The sequence below is a fragment of the Aulostomus chinensis genome, chromosome 12, assembly GCF_037954235.1.
Source record: "Aulostomus chinensis isolate RoL2024-O1b breed Wild chromosome 12, RoL_Achi_v1.0, whole genome shotgun sequence".
Classification (NCBI taxonomy): Eukaryota; Metazoa; Chordata; class Actinopteri; order Syngnathiformes; family Aulostomidae; genus Aulostomus; species Aulostomus chinensis.
In genome coordinates this window covers 12,138,180-12,158,408 of record NC_141331.1, presented here as the reverse complement: position 1 = coordinate 12,158,408, position 20,229 = coordinate 12,138,180, and the positions used below count along the sequence as shown (strand labels likewise).

The window sequence follows — 20,229 nt, the reverse complement described above, 5'->3', positions numbered from 1 at the left end:
TAAAGATAAATAATCCTAACTACCTATGTCCCAAACTGTCAGTGGATTCATTGAAAGGGTTAAAATCTCCTGCCTAAAAAACTTATTGAGAGACAGACATGGCAGTCAACAACTGTAAGAACTGCTCGATTTTTAGACCCATGTCTGTACCTCATTCTCCTGCTTCTCATCCCCTGACATGTCATCATCCACGTCGGTACCCGTGCCCTCGATGGCCAGGATGCCATTGCGAATGGGAGGGATCATGTAGAGCTGCTGAATGACTGAGTTCATATAACAAGTGGCCCCAGCATTCTTCAGACCTACAAAGCCTTTGTTAGGCCGTGGGCCCACAGGGGGCAAGTACTCCCATTCTGTCAGTGTTTCACAACCTGAAAAGAGAAGCAGCAACACACTCAAAACATGCTTCATCTCACCAACTAACAGTGGGATAAAAAAGGATGATATTGATAATGCTGCTAGGCTGCCGTCTCCCTACCTAAGTAGTACATATCAGTCAGAGTGTCGACTATTTGTTTGAGGTTGCGGACACAGCCGACAGCCAGTGCCACCAGGAGCTCAAAGCCGGCATTGATAGAAGCGGGAGTGCTGCACACAGGGATGGCCTGCTCTGTGGGAAACTCCCCACTCTTCATGTACTGTAGGTAAACATTTGATGCAGGGAAGATGAAGTCGTCGATCAGCTCCTGACGAAAGAAAAAGATCCCAAGATGAAGTGACAAAATATGTAGAGGTAATGCTGTAATAATGTTATTCTTGTAATGAGTGGAATTTCTTTTTCGATGAGTTTTAGGTGTTGTATACTCATTTCACCTTTATGAGATTTGCTCCTCCCTTCTCACAGCCGATGTAATACTTCTTCTCCGGTGTCTGGAAGGCTAGAAGTTCCTTAGTGACCCCAAGGTGGCCTTCTAAGATGGTCTCCTCCACACCGGTCTCCCCTGTTCTTTTAACCTCATCCTAGAGAAAATAGTTTGTGTACAAATCATATCCTCCCTATACTCACACTCAATCGATCAATCTACCACCCACAATAAATAAAACTATAAAAAGACAGCTCGTTTGCATTTAGGTTGTTGTTTGTTTTACCCGTATCCGTTTCAGCCAGTCGATCTCATTGTTGAGCAGCACTTCAGCATTTGGCAGGTTGATGTTGCTGTTATAGGCATAGTTCAGAAGATGTCGCAGCAGAGTGAAATAGTCCCCAGCATGTTTGGCTCGCTCCTTGGCGGTAGTCTGGGCATCAATGAAGACCATTGAAAATTAGGGTCCTAACTATGTTTAACACTAGATGGCTTCAAATTTTTCATTTATTTATCCAATATTGTGGTGATGCATCCAACATTTAGTCACTTACCCCCAGCACAGTGAAGAGGAGGGTGATGAAGAAGAGGAGGGGTCGATGACCCATACAGCACCTGGTTGCCATCAGGAAAAACTGTTCCTGGGCCATCTGACGCACAGATCTAGTTCAGACAGATTCAATATTAGCATCATATTTGTCAAAGAGGGATGTCTTTTGGTCTTCAGCAGGTGCTGTTACACGAAGCGGTGTGCTTACTTGCTGTGGCAGTGTAGCAGCAGGTCTATAATGAAGGTTTGCCAAGCCTTCTCCTTACTGAGTGTGTCCAGAGCCGTGGGCATGAGGGCAAAACATAGTGTCATCACCTCCAGGGCTTCACAGCACACCTGCTCATCCTCCCCATCCGGCTCTTTAGCTGCATTTGTCTAAACAACAGAAAGACAGACAAACATTATACAACAACACTCTTCAAATTTTTAGATTGCTCTGAAGTTCAGAGACCAAACATTTCCTGCTTTGTTGTAATACACTGAAATTCCAATTTTAGACATTATATTGAAGTTTGCTGATCTAATAAGACTGCAGTGAGCAGCATAAAAAACACATTCACCTTCTCATATATCTTGCTGATTTCTTCATTTGAACTGAAGACAAGCTGTACTGTACCACAGCCTGATGCCCAGACTATTTTCTGTACTGCGCGGATCACACAAATATCGGGGATGTACTTGGATGCCTGGAAGAAATTCTGGTGAGAGAAAAAGGTCCCGTAAAAGCCATTATCAGACAAACAACAGTAAAGAACAACTTTCTTTTCTCATCGAACGTCTGTACAAACTCGTTCTCGTTCTATGCAACCATCGAAAAACATAATATAACTTTTCTCTCCAGACATTTACCGTCCAAGTACTGCATGAAACTCTTGACCAGGTCAAGTTTAACCCTTTCTATTTTTTTGAAAGGTTACCTCATCAGAAATCTGCTGAGCCAGACGGATGGCTACGTTGCGCAGCATACACTCAGAAGCGGGGTTAGGGATGTTTTGCAGGGCACTCTGGAGAACCAGGGCTTGATCATGAGTAGCCTGATTAATCTGTGGACCAAGCAGGACAGGTAATGACAAAAGATGAAAACATTGAGGCACTCCAGTTATGGAATTTGGTTTTGGATTTGTAGAATATGTGTGTCTCCTAACCGGGGAAACAGGAATATTTCCCTCAGCATTGGGCTGGCAGGCCTCCGCCACAGCCTTCACATGCCCAAAGCCAATGGCAGTAAGGAGGAGTTTGGCGATCTTTAATGCATTGAGGTACGCCCCACGCCGGGTCTCCATGTCGGCTGACGGCAGAAAGTTGTTCCTGGTGAGCATGCTCAGCACCAAGGGCAACCCACCACTCTTGAGGAAGTTGTACTGGAAGTCACTGGCATCCTCACCCAGAGTGGCACTGGCTGGCATCAGCAAAGCATACACAACCTGGAACATGGACATTATCAGATCTTTGTTGAGCTGAGAAGTCCCCGACCATTTGACTTCATACCATATTATGAGTGCTATTTATTTGAAGCAATACTGGCCAAACACTAATCAACATCATAGTTTCTAGCACTTTCTGATGGCAGACGGTCCACCTTCACTAACAATAAAACAGAATAGAGTTTAAGTTACAATGAGACTAAGGTGTAGTAGGGTAGGGCAGGACAAAGGAGATACACCTCAATGAGGTAGAGCACTTGTGAAGGTGAGGGTCCAAAGAACCGCGAGTCCAGAGAAGGACTGAGGCTGTTCTCGCCAAGCTTAGCATGATCCAGACACACAGCTCGCAGATTCTCTACCGTAGTGTTATCTGAGGAGACACAAGCAGGAGTTAAAAGCACCTGTGTGTTTGTGTAGGGGTATGCATGAAAGATCAGGCATATGGGCACCTGGAGGCATGAGTTTCATGAGAACTCGGGCTCCGTCCCTAAGCAAGGGCATGTTGAGGTTGCAGCCCAAGTCAGCCACCTGCCACAGGAAGGAGATGTAGCGCAGATGCAGCGACATAATCTGCACAATAGGACAGCAAATCAGGTATTAATGTCATGCAAATTATCTACAACATCACAGAATATTTGTCTCTCTGAAAGCTGGACATAAAGCAGGAATTATTTTACTGACAGCATTGTCATTTCAAGTGCGTAACTGATAATGTAATAAAGGGGATTATAGCTATATATCGCAGTATCTGTATTTTATCCCACCCCTGTTTTATACTCACCACACCAGGAAGACAACTCTCCACCTCGGGGTTGGGCCCATCGCTGTAGTGGTTACCGTGGTTACCAGGTGAGCCAGTAGATGAGTCGGAGGAGCTGTCTGGGCTTGAGGGCATGTTGGCACTCACCTGGGTTAGCTTGGCCGTGATCAGCTACATGACAGGAAATCAATGGAGGAAACGGACGATGATGACACCAGTTCAGTTTTGATTAAACTTTAGCATCAAAATGAAGCACACATGAAGCCACAATGAATGCCTTATTAATGAACATCAAACAAAAGTGCTCATTAAACTGCAGGTGCTCACATACAAAGCCAAATAACTCGAGTTACCGTTTTGTCCTTCAAATTCAGCTGTCCAATCAGCTTCCTGTCGTCAGCTGGGTCAACAACCTCTCCTCCAATAAAGAGCTCTATCTTGGTGTGTGCAGCGTTTGCTTTGATACGGTTCAGGATGCCACGCCGAACCGAGCCAATTGTGTCATTGGTATGAGACCAGATATCCAGGTCGTCTACCTGACGCCCCTGGTTGGGGAACCGTACGATCAATGTGATATGCTTCCCTCGGAAGGCTCTGAAGGAAAGGGGAAGGAGAGATATCATGAAAGACATGTAGTCTAGGGGCACACATGCAACTCCACACATTCTTTTCTCCATCAAAATGTGTCATTGACGGATGGGAATTGAAAAAAAAACAAACACCATCAAAACATATATCATGGTATTTTATGAACCATGAAGTCATTTAGTAGTATACAGGAATTAAAATGCACTCAACAATTGCAACATTAATGCCTCACAGATGGGTGGGTGAATCTCTAGTAAATTCTTATTTATTAATACTATCAATAGAATAATTACTTAATTTATCTATTGTTCTTTATTTGTGGTGTTGTCAAAGATTGAAAACAAAACAGAATGCAGGCCAATAAATCATGACACAAAACATGGTAGGAAATCAGCTGCAAGTTCTGCCTCCGATTTGTCCTCTAATATAATGACTTGTGGCTCCTTCCTTGTGTTTCACATGATATATGGTGGCCCAACTGGAGGAGCATATTTATAGTTTTGTCACTGACTCCAAACATCAATGAAGTGTGACTAAATGGTCAAAGAACACAGAATAGTAAATATTTTAAAAATATAATCAAAGAAGCACTCTGGCATTGTTATCATACCTGGACATGGGCAGTATAGTCCTCTCCTCGTGGTAGTCACTGTCACATTCGTTGATGTATTCCTTGAGAACTGTGAGAACCCGCACCATCCGGATGGCCTCTTGACGGGCACAGTTAATGCTATCTTTGTCCCCATCCAAGACACACAGGGTGTCATAGGACGCCTTCAGACGGTCAAAACATGATTGGATGAAGTCTTCATGAATTTCCACCTACAGGAAATCAATGACATCAGAAACTTGTCATGGAATGAGCCTTGAATTAGAAAAGTGAAAAAACAAAACAAAACAAACAGATACACAAACACAGTAAACTGCTGTTCCAATATAGAATGCTCTCTGTACCTGGTTGACTTGCAGTTTTGGTCCGAGATTGGTGTAGATCTCTTTCAGCAGGTCTATGGCTCGGCTGGCAATGTCATCGCTTCCCTGAATTACCACCTGGGTTGAAGAAGAAAATCAAACTATATATTTTCTTTTCCTTTGAAGGATTCTCCATCATACTGAGCTGAGAGTCGGCTTTTCAAGCATGCATATCTGAGGAGTCTCAGAATTAACCAGTCAGAACAAGATAATATGACCAAGTGGGACATGTAGAACTACATGACGAAACGGTGAATAGAAGATGGTTAAGTTCACAATATCCACATATCAGCAGTAGAAAGAAAAACAAAATGGCAAAATAATTAGAAAACTAATTTGCAAAAGAATATTTATATTGCCCTCACCCTCCAGAGGTAGTCCAAGCCTATTAGCTCCAGGTCGTCCATCATGTAGGCCCTGCGCTTTGCTACCAGTTTGCCCTCCCTGCAGTTAACGGCCTTGAAGAACCTCTCAAAGCACTTCATGCCATTCTCCGTAAGCAGAGACGGGTCCAACTGCAGAACATTGTTCTCAAAAAAGTCCTTATTGATGTCAGGGTCAAGGTCAGGCTCATCACCCATCAGCTTAGAGTACCTGCAACACAGCGTTTAGAATGCCGATTCACAAATGTAAGGTGGCTGATTCGAACTACAGGCAACCAAAAGACAGACAACACTATACCATTTGAAGCAGGCCTCGCGGTCACAGAGAAATACTGCATTCTCAGCTAGACACTTCCAGATCTGCTTGGCTTGAGGGGCACAAAGCCAAAGCTGGCCATCTTTTAGAAGGAACCTTGAAGGAAAAACAAAAAACAAACAATTTATATCTGGCATTGGATTCCTGAAGATTGTTGGATCGGAAATTTCAGTACAGCTGCTGGTGGGAGTAGGTCGCTCAGTACCACTTGCTCCTCCCAATTCATCATCCACTTTTGTCCTTGGACGAGGCACTTCTTTTCCGTAACCAATATTCACCATCCTCAAAGCTATGATTAAAGCACGGTAGCAGCCAGAGTGTTAGGTTCCCTCGCCCTACTGATACCAAAAAATGTCTGCAACTTTTCAAGAGAGAACACTATAAACTCCATCCAAGAGTGGCTGCCTTCAAGTATTTGCTGTTGACCTCATATTTTATGGACACATCTGTCTGTATTAAAGTTTCCCTCCTTGTTCATTTGTGCAGCATTCGCCAACATGGTCACAAGCCAAAACTGACATCACCATTGTTGTACTTGGCAGGACACAGTTCATACAGGAATCCTTTAAAAACCTTGAGCTGGATACACACAAGTACACACACGTGTGTGTATATGTACACATACTTAGGTATATGTATACATACTTAGGTATATGTATACATACATAGATACACACACGCATATATGTGAACATACATATGCATATATATGCAATCATACATATACATAATATACATATACACATCCTCTCTACATAGATTTGTACAAAACTGTAAAATCAAACACCTACTTAGAGACTGTCAACTAGCAGTCGCTGAAGCAAGATGGTGCCTTCACTGAGTGACAGTGATTCAACTTTGTCAAAATTTACCAAAGGAACAACAATTCTTGAAAGTTTGACAAGTTTGATCATTCGTCTCAGATTTTTGTTTGAGCTAGCTAAGTGTAAGGTAACATGATGTTGTACCTCAGGAAGTTGAGCCGTTCTTGTACTTCCTGGACATGGCTGTAGCGGCTTCCTGGCCTGACCGTCTGAGGGTCAAACTCTGCCTGTTCTTCTATTAAAGTACAAAACCAAAACCAGTAAGACAGTGAACAGTCCTGATTCAACTGTACATTACGGCTATGAAACGTACCTTTGGAGAACTGCCTCATTGTCTCCATGTAGGCAGACAGATTCTCGGCCACCAGCGTGACCAGAGCGTGGTTATGTTGCAACTGGTTGATTAGGTCATGGCGGTAAAACACATGAGGACTTCTCTGGGTTTGACTGAAGAGAGAACAGCACCAATGATTGATGTAAGGAGGGACAAAGAACAAGTGGCAAACGTAGGAGGAAGAAAGACCGAAAACCGCAGTGAGAATGAAGCGGACATTACTTACATTTTGTGCAGAATAAAAATTGATTGCAGAAAACATAGCATGACTCTGTTTGTGTGTGTGTGTGTGTGTATATGTGTGTGTATGATAATAAAATATGTATGTTACAGAATAACCAGCAGAAGATGTCATATCAATGGAGGTAATTTCCTGCCTTGTTTCCACATAAAATCACGTTTTGGACTCAAGTCGAACTCAAGATTTTGACAACATATGGAACGAGGCACATTGAAACCTGCAGCATGGTCAAACTACTTTACAATCGTCAGAGAAAGAGACATTGCTGCAGATACGTTACGACTCCTGTTTATACACCTGTGTTAGGCAGATGGTGCCCAGCTCTCTATGTTTCATCTGTGCCGACTGCATGCAAAATAACAATACAATATTGGGTTAGAATGATATGAGTATGCATCTGAGCGAGTGGGTTCAAGGCATGAAATACCCTTGATATTTTGCACTGAATCATCTGAGCTGAAAGAAACTGGCATCAGGAGGAAAAGGGCTCCATCTCAAACGACCTCTCATTTAGTTGTGTGTCCGTCTGTAGACTGAGAGACGGACACAGTTGTGTGTGAGTGTGTGTATATACACAATGGATAGCACTGAGAATGTTATAAATTAAAAATTAAGGTACACTTGGGGTCCCCCCCAAAAGATGTTGGGGGAACAATTATTCGTCTTGAAATTCACATAAATAATGATGATGATTTTCATTGTCAATATTTTCATGTGATTACTTAAATCAAAAGCTTGTCAAACAAGACGGAATATGTACGAGCATGTATGATACATCAATACATTTAAAAATCAAAACTACACAGATTTGATTATAACATTAAGTGAGGTACAATCAGTTTGTTTAAGGCCTGAAATCCACTGGGTCCATCAGTGAAGCATTACCTAAGTGTAGCACGATTGGAGCAATCAGTACTCATGAACATCAACTGGAGGAGCAACGCAGGCCATAAACGTCATGCGAGACCCCATGATGTTCGGCTATTTTTGGGATGGGCCTTAAAAAAACAACCAATAAATAAATAAATGAATAAAATCACCTCACAACAGCAATGCCATCCGGGAGTTAAAAATATTTAAGAATGGTCGAAATTAACTTATTATTATTATTTTTAATCCCTATCCTGCTTTAAGTGTCCTTTGAACACACAGTTGGGAGACCCCATCCCGGCAGAATAAAGCAAGCCAGTGGTGCAGGTAAATTAAAAAAAAAAACAACAGAGCTACATCCCAGTGACACATCATGTATGGTCCCAGTGCATCTTAGTCAAAAGAATAACTACCCATGTACAAGAATAAACAAAAATAATAACATATTCCATAATTGTCAAATACTAATGACAAATTACTTTGAGAATGTGATAAATCAAACAACTGAATCTCAACAATCCGAGGGTAAGTAAGGTGCAATCAAATAATGCTCGCCCGCAGTCCTGAAATGCTACACATGTGAGGGCTAGCTAGCGTGTAGAGTCAGTATGTACTGAGTGACTGAACCACATGTATGCAGCACTTCATAACAGGAGCATGAAAGCTGATGAGTCAGTCATTTGAGATGAAACCCAAGAGCAGATTCATAACAGATATTTACATTATATAATACATGTTGTAAACATGTCAAAGAGAAAGTTAGACTTGACGCAACACAGAAATAGGTAGAACCCTTGAATTAGCACTCAACTTACCCCGCTAAGTTCGTTTGAATGTTAATTGGCATTTTCTTTCTGAAAAACAACAGGCATGTATACTACATGTTTTCTACAGGGACTAGTAAAAAAAAAAAAAAAAAAACACTAGTTCAAAATCAAAATGAGTTGATTGAAGCTTAACAAAATGCCCTTAAAATCAATCTTACAATTGTTTCACAAATTTAGCCTGGTAATTCAACTGATGCTTATTTTAGCAAAGGCTATAGATCCTTGCTGGCAGCTCGCTGACAACTTGAACAGCATGAATGGATGAAGGGACAACTTTTAAATAAGCTCAAGTGTTTTGTTATCTGCTTGTATAGCAAACAGGCCCTTTTGACAAAAGACATTTTTGAAAGTTCAGATAGGAAAAGTGTAATATAGTCGATGTTACAGACAATATTAGTATTTTCCTACAGTGACCAGCCAAAATTCCTATCTGAGGCAAAGAGGACTGATTTGGCTAACAGAACAGATCAGACAGGGACATCTCAAAAGGTTGTATAAAATTCACTAGTTGGGCTTCAAGTACTTAATTAGGGATGAGAAATGGATTGAATACACTTGAATTGCAGATTTTTGATAAGGAATATAAAAGAATGACTAAACTTCAAACAGAGCACAAATTGCCACAGAAAATTTCAAAGCTGCCGGCCTGAGGCTGGCAGATGCATCCTACTTCTCTCTGCCTTTCCTGTTACTCTATCATTCTCCCAGTAGGGCTGTCACTTTTTAGTTGAAGTTTCAACTGTGAAAAGTTTGCCTTCGAATTATAATAAGCTGTCCGAATTCTTGTTTTTATGAGTTCCTGAGACTAGTTTTAAAGTAGCTTCTTGTTATCCGGAAGAGGGCGCTCCAAAACTTGCTTCAGTGGGACCTGTTGCATGAAGTCCGATCAGTAAACTGAGCTTGTTTTGTAATGCACATGGAGGACGATAGTGACCAGAGCCACACTGAGCAGACAATCACAGCACCAAAACATCTGAGAGTGTATGGCAGTATTTTGTGTTCTACACCGTGTGTTTGTCAACTTTGTTAAAGATGCCAGTTTTCACGAAACTCTTTACATTCACAGTCCTTGTGAAAGTGACAGCATTTCATTCAAACTTGATTTCTGAAAAAGTGACAGCCCTATCTTCCAGACAGAAAAGTAATAAACTCATGCATCTATGGCTGTATCTGAAACTAAATATGGTCTTGGGGAAAGCAAAAATAATGCAACGAAAACAGATATTTCTTCAACCCAACCTGTCGTTGCTCATTGGCGTCATGGGCATTAATCATTAAAGGAGCTAAAACTAAATACTTGCCAAGATTAGTATTTATTAGTCTATAATCATTTTCTATCGTGACCTCACCTGAGGTTCTGTGGAGCTTCTCCAAAGAGGCTACAGATTTCTCTGATTTGCTTGAGGGCGGGGATCACCCATTTGTCATTGGTTCGTAGCTCCTCTATGAAGCGATCTATCCATTGGATCTTCTGAGTGTCTCTGTCCTGTGTGAGAAGAGAAACAAACATTGTCAGTATCACGGGTCATTCAACATGCCATTTCCCTTTTAATATACAAGCCAACAAAAACCTACTTGTGAACAACTGTAATCCAGTATTTTGATGTGAGCACTAAGAGCTTGGTCCATGATGTCTACAGGCACATCATCGCTGTGTGCAAGGTTCCACAGCAGGTTGAGGACCTTGTGGGCCATCACACCATCCTTGTCATCCTCAGCCAGGCGCCGGATGAGTTCCAGCAGTTTTTCCCGCTGCTTCTTGCTGGCGTTTGTCCAGCTTGCCTGCACAAGACACAACCAATTCCAGCGGTTAGGACAGAGGATATTCAACAGCATGTTGTGATGATGCAACCATACCGTTAGGTGCAAAATGAAAATGGACACTGGGTACTGTGACCATCTGACTGTTAAGATTACTTCTCACCTTAAAACAGTCAAAAAGGTGATCAAGCTGCTCAGGGGAGAAATCCCACGCCAGCTTGGCCAGGAGGTCATGGACATTCTTCACAATGGCCTCGTGCTTACCAGCCTGCAGATGTAGAGACAACAGCCAAACATGAGTTTTCATTCCATCAGCAGTAACTAAAGCCTGTGTATGTTTTTGTGCACAACTGTAACATTCAAGACCATAAAATTTGCTGCCCACTTCAGTGAAGCAAACCATTAAGCAGCAGCAGTTTTAATCATAAATATTAAGGCATTAACGCTGTAATTCTGTAATAGTTTTAGTTGTGGGGCACCTGTGCAGCCCAGATGTTGTCCAGATCCTGCATTGTAAGAGCTTTTTCTTTGATAACGAAGCGAAGGATCTTTTCCAGTTTCTCAACATACTGCGGCTGGTGCAAACTGTCCCTTAGGACAATGGAAAGGATGTGGTTCTGCTGGATCCACTCCTGCAGTGGGATGACAAGAAAAAAAATGAGAAGACAGCATTAAACAGAGAGATCCCTTCCATATAGGGTCTGGAATCATGAACTAGTTACAAATTCTCCGATATATTGGAACCCAACAACTCCGAGCTCACTGATTCCTCTTATCACTGGTTTTCTCTGATTGTTGCACTTGACAATGGTGCTGAACTCGTGCTTTCATGCCAGGGTCAATAACAAGGAGAGGTAAGAAAGAAGTGGTGACAGGTGTGCCACCATTTCACGAAGAAAAATGGAAAAACTACAGTTAGTTATGTATGTAAAAAGACCATTTCAATAACACTGAAGGGAAATAAGAGACATTTTAAGATTGGAGCCACGTAAACAAGTTTTTCTTTGAATACAAAAAACCCCAACCCTAAATTAAATAAATTCTAAAAATATATAGGTGAATAATACAAATAAACAGGATCAATGTGGCATTGGTATCAACAACCTCTAATCAAGTGCCTTCCCTACTCGCATATAGAACACACAAATAGAGTAAGAGACTACTGAGCTTACCGCCATGCGCTCTGCTGTCAGCCATTCATCCTCTTCAGGGTTATGCCGATGAGTGTAGTAGGACACACTGGAGATCACCTTGTTTACTTCATTTAGTGCATTCATTTTGCCGTTAAAAGAAGAAATTTGCAATAACCTGGAGACAAAAGCACAATTTGTTTTGTTTACCTCAGAGGGGCCGTATATCTCCATTCAAGAGTCAGAAATAAACAAGATTTTTCTTTTTTATTCTCCCACTCTCACTGGGTCGAAGAATGCAATGTGCACAGTTTAATACTAGAAGGCTGTATTGTTACTCGTCTGCTGAATGATTATAATAAAGTACACATACCCGACTTGAATTAGCAAGAACTAGGTCTAATTTCAAGAATGTTACTGAAGTGATTAAATTTTTTTGGAGGATAAAAAAAACCCTGATATTTGATTAAAATATTTTTGAAAATTTGGATCCAAAACCTTAATTTCACAAAAAGTATGACAGAATCTATTCATACTCACCTAAGAATCATTTTTAACCTAAAAATCTCTAAATTCTTCACAGTCTCCTCCTGCCCTGGTACACGAGAAGCCAGATTCTTCAGAGACTTGATTATCATTGACAGTGCGTCGTTTTTGGCTTCATTCTTGGCCTCTTTCTTAAGTTCCTCATCTGTGAGATTCTCTAGAAACTGGGGGACCATTTCGATGACTGGAAGGAAGTACTTCTTTACTGTGTGCAATGTGAGGAACTCGTAACACTGGCCAAAAGGCCTAGAACAAAGAGAACACAGCTCACACATTAATAGGGGAAGGAACAATCGTTTCCATGGTGCAGAATGTTGTGCAGCTTCATTAACAAGCTTACTTGATAAGTGCAGCGATGATCTGGACGTTCAGTGCTTGGCCACTCATGAAGCGATCGTGCAACATTTGAAACCCGTTTAATGTGCCAAATTTGTTTATTAAGTCCACCAACCAGCCCTGGAAATGGGAAAACAGAAAAACAACATTTAAACTCTCTAACATCTTATCTGCGACTTGAGCAAATTCCATTAAGACTTTTCAATTACGGTGATAATTGCCCCCACATTATAATTGGGAACTTTCCTGGTGAAAACCCAGCATTATATTTTTCTGCTTAATTTTTACTCCATTTTGATCTAAAAATAGGTTCAACATACTTTTAGGGGGTCAAGTTGAGATTTCTTTTTAGCCACAAAATAATTTCAAGCATTGTTGAGTATAATATTAAGGGACACCTGTTTTCAACCCTTAAAAAACAAACAGTAGTAGAATCTAAGTGTAATTGCTGCACAGAGGAACTTTGAGCAGAATTGGGCCAGCTGCCAACAGAGTCAGACAGCCGAGCAGAGCTACAGCACTGCTCATACTGACCCCTGCCCACGCTGGGTTCATCACTCTTTCACTGATAAATTCATATTCTCTAGTGTATCCACCTTCTCCTTTACACAATCCACTTTCTGACACAAGCTCTAAGTGTCTTATTGGATTTCTGTTCCGTATTTTTCATTATCAGTCAACTGCAGAGACTGGATTCTCGTTATTTCACAGTGGCCCTCAGGGTAAGTCTTAAAAGCCGCTCTATGGATTCCATCTAGGAGGGAAAACAAGACGAGCCAACTGTCCTCTGATGTTCAACATGTCTAAACATAATGTAAATCATCAGTGTGGATAAAAAGTAACCCAGTATGTACTGTGGTGTTGGTTTTTGCCAGACCTGTAGAGCTCAAGTCTAACATGGTAATGACCCAAAAACTACAGTCGGAAGCAGCTATGCATTAAGCTGCTCCTTGTCTAATGTACTGAAGAAAATATTTTGAGGAGACTGTAGGTAAACGCGCCTCATCTTATGCATCCATATCTTTTATTACACAACCATTTCTGTTATGTAATTGAAGTACACTGTTTTGCCCCATAAACTTTAGGTTAAGAATTGACCCTGATTCTGCGAAACCTGAGTGAGGTACACCTGTGGACCCATCAAGAGGTTCTCCAAACAGGAGAAGCGGACATTAATACGCCACGTCCTGGAGAGGAAAATAAAGACACTTTCTATGAACTGGCTTAAATAGCAATGTGAAAACAAGGCTCTTTCAGGTTTATGGATGTGAACCAATCAATCAAACTCCTCAGTTCTTAGGAACTAGAGAGTACCTCAGCTAGGAGCAGCTCCCTTGATTCGCAGAGCGGCAAATTCTTCCTTCAAAAACAGGATGACTGAGATTTGTTTATACCTATTGTAAAATTAATGTTATCGTCATAGTTTGTTACACTATCTCCACCATAACTGAATTATCTAAACATATAAATTGTTATACTTCCTCCAGTTTTGGAAAACCCCAAAAAGATGAAGGTTAGTGTTTCCTGTATGGCTATGTCACTTATCTACCATGTTCACTCACTACTTGTTCAGAAGGACTCAAGAACTCTGCTTTGCCCTTGTGGAGCAGTAGCATTTAAAATGAGCTAAGTTATTCCTACAAACTGTTGCAAAGATCACATTTAGTTGAGTTTCACAAAGACATTCTCTACATTCTAAACTTTATTCTGGACTACACTCAAAACAGTACACCCTGTACAGTTTTATTGAATGTAAGGGTTACAAGCAATACAGTCAACGTGCATGCTGGGGTGTTTCCAAAGTAGTGCTGAGTTGATCTTTGCAGAGATGATGACTGCAATTTCACCCTTGAAATATTCTTTATAAAGCTCCGTTTTACGTAATACCAATGCCACACCAGTTCTTTACCCCTTTAGAAGCATTTACAGTGTTTTTTTTTGTTTTTTTAAAGACAGTCATCTGATCACACAATGGACTACAAAAGGAAATTAGGTCAGTTTTCAGAAAAAGACTAAGACATACTGTAAGTTACAAGTTTTAAGGCTCAAATCAATTGAAAGGGTACAAGGTATGAGCTTAGTTTTTTAGGAGAGGTTGCCATGGTGATGTACCTTTGGTGAGCGTGGGTCTGGCGGCCTGGCGTAGAGTTCATCATCAGCCAACTGTGCTCCAGCAGGGACGGTCTCGGAGGGCCGTGTGCCATTGTAGATATGGAACTTGCAGTGAGGATTGGTGGCCATGGCCAGCAGCTCCAGTAGAGGGAACCAGTCCTGAGAGAGCTTGGCCACACACAGCTCCACCAACCGGTGTGTGTTATTGATGATACACCTCTGACAAATGGTGGGTGAGAAAAGGAAAACCACAGTTAATTAAATGTAGGACTAGGAGATAGGAAGAAAAAAAACCAATCAAGGATGACAAAGACTTAAACCATACTTTCAAGTATGTGTCTTGAACTTACAAAGACCTTTTTTTGTTCTCTGCAATACTTCTTTTTGAATGTGGAAGTCAGAAATAGCCAGCCACATATATTTAGCTTGAAGCTACTAGAAGAGTCACAAAGAAGTGATGCAGGAAAAGGAGAAGGAGCTTTGTTAGCTCCAGACACCTATTTGTGAGTAACTGAAAGGTACTTTTTGGATAAAGTATCGCTTAAAGGAAAACGCTTGGCGCAAGGCTTGTAAATGCAGTTTGACATCATCTAAATGGCATTGGAAACCTCAGACCAATTTCACAGAATGGTGCACCTGCACGGTACATAATCTTGTCAATTCAAACAATTCAAGTAAAAGTATCTGCGTTCAGGGAACAATTATATAAAAACCTGGAGGCTGTGGAACACAAGAGGAGGAAGTGACAAAGTACTGATATCATGTCAAAACAGGACTTGACCAAAAAATGCTTTGTAAAAACCATGTTAAGGCCGTCACAAACCACAGCCTGTGAAACACCATTAACTGGTCGATCTTTGAGTCAGTTTGTATATCTTTCACTCTCAAAGTGCATTAGGTGTAAATGTACCCTGAAGATACACAATTTCTTTCCATCATCAGAGTTGATGGGAGGCAAAGAAAGCCTGGTGAGCTTCCCAGCAGTCTTCAGGAGGGGCGTCAGAATGACTGCCGCTTCCAACTTAGAAGCTGCTGTGATCTAATTGCAATAAATGGATCATGTCAAAGTAACTACACCATGATGCTTTGTCACGTCTATCTACAAGGTATCAAGTACACAACTCTGAATGGAGTTTGGATTTGACTTTGCTTTATATCTTGTGCACACTGGGGCTGAAGTGAGCATGTACCCAGTCCACGGTGGGAGACGATCATTCGTTATTATCAATTAGCTCACACCAAGGGATGGAGACAAATTAACTGGAAATGGTATTCCAGGTAATATCCTCTCACGCCAGATTAAACTAGAGCAAGTTCAGACTTCAATTTATAATCATAGTCAATATTAGCTCAAATGATTTTAATAAGAGAAACAAAGACTCTGTGTGCCTTTGAATCCTCGTCTTCTCAATTTAATCATTGTGAAAAAGTTCCAAAGAGCAAACTCACTGTAACTCTCATTGACTTTTACATCTCTCCGACACAATAAGAACAGAAAACGCAGCCAAGATCTGGCTTTAAACACAACCAATGATGATGAAGTGAAATATAAAGGTCAAAGAATAAATAGTTAGAATGACTATATGGAGTTCCAAATTTAAACTATTTAGCTCAACTAATTGTGTCACAGTTTCTGTGATCTATGGGAACAAGAAGCAGGGTTAAAAACCACAAAAGGTGAAAGGACAAACTAAACAGTTTTCCTAAGATGTATATGATATAAAACCTATTGTGTTCTACATGCAAACAAAACAGTACTAAAAATATAAAAACACTCACATGAATCTCAAATTTCCAGCCACTGACTGCCTCATCTGTCAGGATCTTTGTGAAGGAGATAGTCAAACCATCTCGGAAAAACCTCTGACACGCCTCGCACTTCACATCCAGTCCTGCAAGGAAAGACGTGACTTGTAAGACCACGTTCTTAGTATCAACTGGAGGGTGTCAATTGACACTAAAGAGATGAGGGGTCAGGGCAGGTGACTACAAATGGCTCTTTGTTCTCATTCCAGGAGACATGTGCTGCACCTCTTAAATCTTACGAGTGATGGGAAATGTATTGTTTTACTTGTTATGAATAATCTGTATCTGTCATTTTCATGAATATTTAGTGCATGCCTACCTTTTTTACTCAGGTCTATAGCAGCTTCCAAGAGGACTTCTAACTCTCCTTTTGGCAAAACTGGAACGACCCAACGAGGCCTGGGAGGAGGAAAGCCACACAAGTTAAAATAAAAACAAATCGTATTTCTAAAAAAGACAGAGTCAAAAATATAGTAAAAAAATATAATGATCATAAATCCATTCAAAACTTGGACATGCACTCATTTATTCAGAGTTACATTTGATGCGGTGTAATACTTCAATATGAGGGCAAAACCAACTGAATCACTAAATCAATGACGGTGGTGTGGATGAGCCCCCTGATTGTGACACTCAACCTCCAATATGCAAACCCTTCCGTCTGGACTAAATGAACGAGGGCATGAACTAGCCTGCCAGGCTCTGTCAGAGGGAGAAGCACCAAAATGGCGATCGCATGAATTCAAATTCTATTTTGCAGATTTTTGGAGGAAATATGCTGACAGAAATCCACAAATATTTGTACAATTGCACTTTGTGAAAGTAACACAGGAAAACAAGGACGACTGTGAAAGGTGAAAAGTGTTCCGTATGTGTGGACTTAAAAAAAAAAAAAAAAAAGACCTCTGATTTTTATTCACATTCATCAATATCTGTTTGAATTTCAATATTTTTAAAACCTTGGCACCGCTAAAATGAATGCATGTGATTCATTTCAAATAAGTAACTAATGAATTTATATCGCCAATTTTCAGAGGCAACGACTGTACAGTGGAAACATCATGGAGATTTCGCCCTACTACCCAGGGTGCAGTGTCTGTGTGAGTCAGCGAGTAAATGTTGTAAATGTACCTGTTGATCATGTCATCTAGCTTGGCTAGGTCAGTGTGGGGGAAGGCGGGCTCTTCCTCTTCCACCTGATGGGGCCCATCTCCCTGGCCATGCTCATCTGGTGGGCTCACTGGAGAGTTCTCATTAGATGAGTTGGGAGATGATGTCTGGGGAGAAAAAAAACTAAATTGTTATCAAAATAGGAAGTAAAGTACAAGCGAGCACAAAGTGTTATTCACTGTAATGTCAAACAACTGCCTGACTAAAGCTTCAGATATTTACACTCACATCTAAAAAGACATAAAATCATGTATGCAGTATATATAGACACATATTTAAGTGGCTGAAATGATAAACACCACTAAAATATGATTTTGTTGAAAACCTGGAACACTCTAATGGGGCAGAGGTGATGTTTTCACAATGGGCTTATAATGTATGAATTTTAAAAGAAAGAAAAAGTACACAGTAAAAGAAAGAAGAACCCTGACCAAAATTGGTCTATCTACATGCTCAGTTAGGTTGCAGTGATCATTTTGCACCAGAAAACAAAGTTGCACTAGAAAAACACAAATCTACATGAAAAAAAACTGTCATGGTTTACCCCATCTTACTAGTGAAGTGACAAATACTTCTCAAAAGAACAATTATTTGTTGTGCTGTCTGTTTGACTTTGTTTCTACTGTCATGTAGTCAACGAAAAATAACCTTTCCATAATAAATACACAAATTGTGCAAAAAGGAACTTATGGGGGATTGCTCCATCTCCAGTATAAGCATTAAAAATTACAGCAAACTTGATTCTCAGTCCCGTTCAACCAAATCTGTCATCGTCAACACAATAAAGAAACCATTCAGGATGTTTAACAATCACACTCATAGCAAACCTCAGCCATCGCAGATCAGTGAAGTAGCTCAAAGGATGCTGGTCTTAACTTGCAAACAGATGTTGAGACCAACTAGGATATTGTCCCATTGCCCTTTGCATCATTAAACCTGCTGTGAATTAACAACTTGACCAGTATCAGCAGAAAATGATTAAGCTCATGGACCTGAGATGGATGCGACTAACAGTGATGCACATGGCAAACATCTACACACTTCTGGACTGGTAACAGTCCACTCTCGCAATCAGAAAAAAAGAAAATGTGAAGCGGGGGGGGGGGGGGGGTGTCTCACTGGGTGGATGGTGATGTCTCTACAAAGGGCCACTACAGAAAGCCCCCCAAGTCATCATCATATTGATAGTATTTGGCATTCACAGTTAATATTTTCATCTGTAACTTCTTGAAGGAAGGCTAACGAGGTTGCATTACAAGTATATGTTGGTTTCTCTCTGTAGTGGTGCTTTTAAATTGAAATTTTCCCATTAATAGAGAGAGAAATATCAGAAACAATGTGCTGACAACAAAGCAGAGGCACAAAGCCAGCCAGTTATTAAGCATGTCCAACTTGGCAAAGTGTCTCTTCAACAGACACATTGACAGACTTGGAAGTGTGGCAAGTAAAGCAGAAGTAATAAAATAACATTTACATGATGCTTAAGTGAGATGAGCATGATTTGTGGTGACATGCAGACTTGGTTTTATCATCACATACTGGCCTTTGCATAATTAAATCTGCCAAACAAGTTATTGGGAGTTATTGCTACACTATTGGCAGTTATTACATTACCATATACACACTTTTGTTTTAAAACTGGTAGGTGGCAGAGGTCTTCACAGGTCCAAAATGGAACTGGATGCATAGAGGACCCAGTTATTTTATGATGTGCCAGATGTGACCTGCACCCATGTCACAGCAGATTTGACACACAACACAGTTGGACTGTTGGCATTGCTAACTGCTACAAAGTTTAGTTTATTTGATGTTAAAAATCAAAACTTCGTTTCTTACCTAATGTTATGCTAGCACCGTGTCTGTGGCTAAGAGACATATAATCCATGCTGGTTCCCTGTTCACGTGTTTCTTCGCTTGCCGATAGAAACAGCACGTTTAATAGACTTGTGATGTGTTTTGTCTATGATGTCCACATTTTGTAACAGCGACAGATGACAAACGCAACCCGTTCAGAATCAGCTGTCTAACATAGCAAAAACATAACTTTGATTGTTTGGCCTTTTGAAATATAAATATGATTCCACACTGTTTATGTTAGCATTGCTCTCTCATCCTCCCTGTGCCCGGAACACATGCCCACACGATGGCACAAAACACATACACAGCAGCACAGCACAGCACTTCCATCATGATCAGCGCTGGGTTTGATCAACGCCGATTCTTTTTCCGTCTTCTTGGCTATTACACATAATGTTAAGCAGACCCAGGACCGACTACATTACAACTGGACCAGACCCTGTTCAAACTGATCCTTTTAATCATGGACCCGGGACCTGTACTGGGGTCAGGGGAACCCGTGAAGACCTCCAGTAGGAGATAACAGGAAAAAATATATTTACTAATCGGAAATTACATCATGGTCCTTGGAATCAAACAGTGATGTGCCTTGACAGCTCACACATACCAGGCCTAGCAT

At 40.9% G+C, this 20,229-nt stretch overlaps 1 protein-coding gene across 6 annotated transcripts in view; it reads right to left on the bottom strand.

The window, feature by feature from the left end:
- usp9 (ubiquitin specific peptidase 9) overlaps nt 1–20,229 on the bottom strand; it is a 39,784-nt gene that overhangs the window by 10,861 nt on the left and 8,694 nt on the right. For 4 of the 6 annotated variants that reach the window (XM_086220171.1, XM_086220170.1, XM_086220173.1 and 1 more), the window contains exons 3-33: nt 17,715–17,860; nt 16,903–16,982; nt 16,557–16,669; nt 14,778–14,996; nt 12,670–12,785; nt 12,324–12,575; nt 11,826–11,961; nt 11,133–11,285; nt 10,817–10,921; nt 10,468–10,674; nt 10,242–10,378; nt 8,881–8,919; nt 6,934–7,067; nt 6,765–6,855; nt 5,779–5,892; nt 5,463–5,691; nt 5,080–5,175; nt 4,736–4,947; nt 3,891–4,131; nt 3,559–3,708; nt 3,227–3,347; nt 3,017–3,147; nt 2,499–2,777; nt 2,271–2,396; nt 1,914–2,051; nt 1,562–1,728; nt 1,358–1,466; nt 1,090–1,236; nt 814–960; nt 479–686; nt 151–371 (exon numbers count right to left, since the gene is read on the bottom strand). In XM_086220171.1, coding sequence (XP_086076297.1) covers nt 151–371; nt 479–686; nt 814–960; nt 1,090–1,236; nt 1,358–1,466; nt 1,562–1,728; nt 1,914–2,051; nt 2,271–2,396; nt 2,499–2,777; nt 3,017–3,147; nt 3,227–3,347; nt 3,559–3,708; nt 3,891–4,131; nt 4,736–4,947; nt 5,080–5,175; nt 5,463–5,691; nt 5,779–5,892; nt 6,765–6,855; nt 6,934–7,067; nt 8,881–8,919; nt 10,242–10,378; nt 10,468–10,674; nt 10,817–10,921; nt 11,133–11,285; nt 11,826–11,961; nt 12,324–12,575; nt 12,670–12,785; nt 14,778–14,996; nt 16,557–16,669; nt 16,903–16,982; nt 17,715–17,860 — 4,764 coding nt within the window. The remainder of the gene's footprint in view (nt 1–150; nt 372–478; nt 687–813; nt 961–1,089; nt 1,237–1,357; nt 1,467–1,561; nt 1,729–1,913; nt 2,052–2,270; nt 2,397–2,498; nt 2,778–3,016; nt 3,148–3,226; nt 3,348–3,558; nt 3,709–3,890; nt 4,132–4,735; nt 4,948–5,079; nt 5,176–5,462; nt 5,692–5,778; nt 5,893–6,764; nt 6,856–6,933; nt 7,068–8,880; nt 8,920–10,241; nt 10,379–10,467; nt 10,675–10,816; nt 10,922–11,132; nt 11,286–11,825; nt 11,962–12,323; nt 12,576–12,669; nt 12,786–14,777; nt 14,997–16,556; nt 16,670–16,902; nt 16,983–17,714; nt 17,861–20,229) is intronic. The other 2 variants (XM_086220174.1, XM_086220175.1) reach the window with 1 other exon arrangement.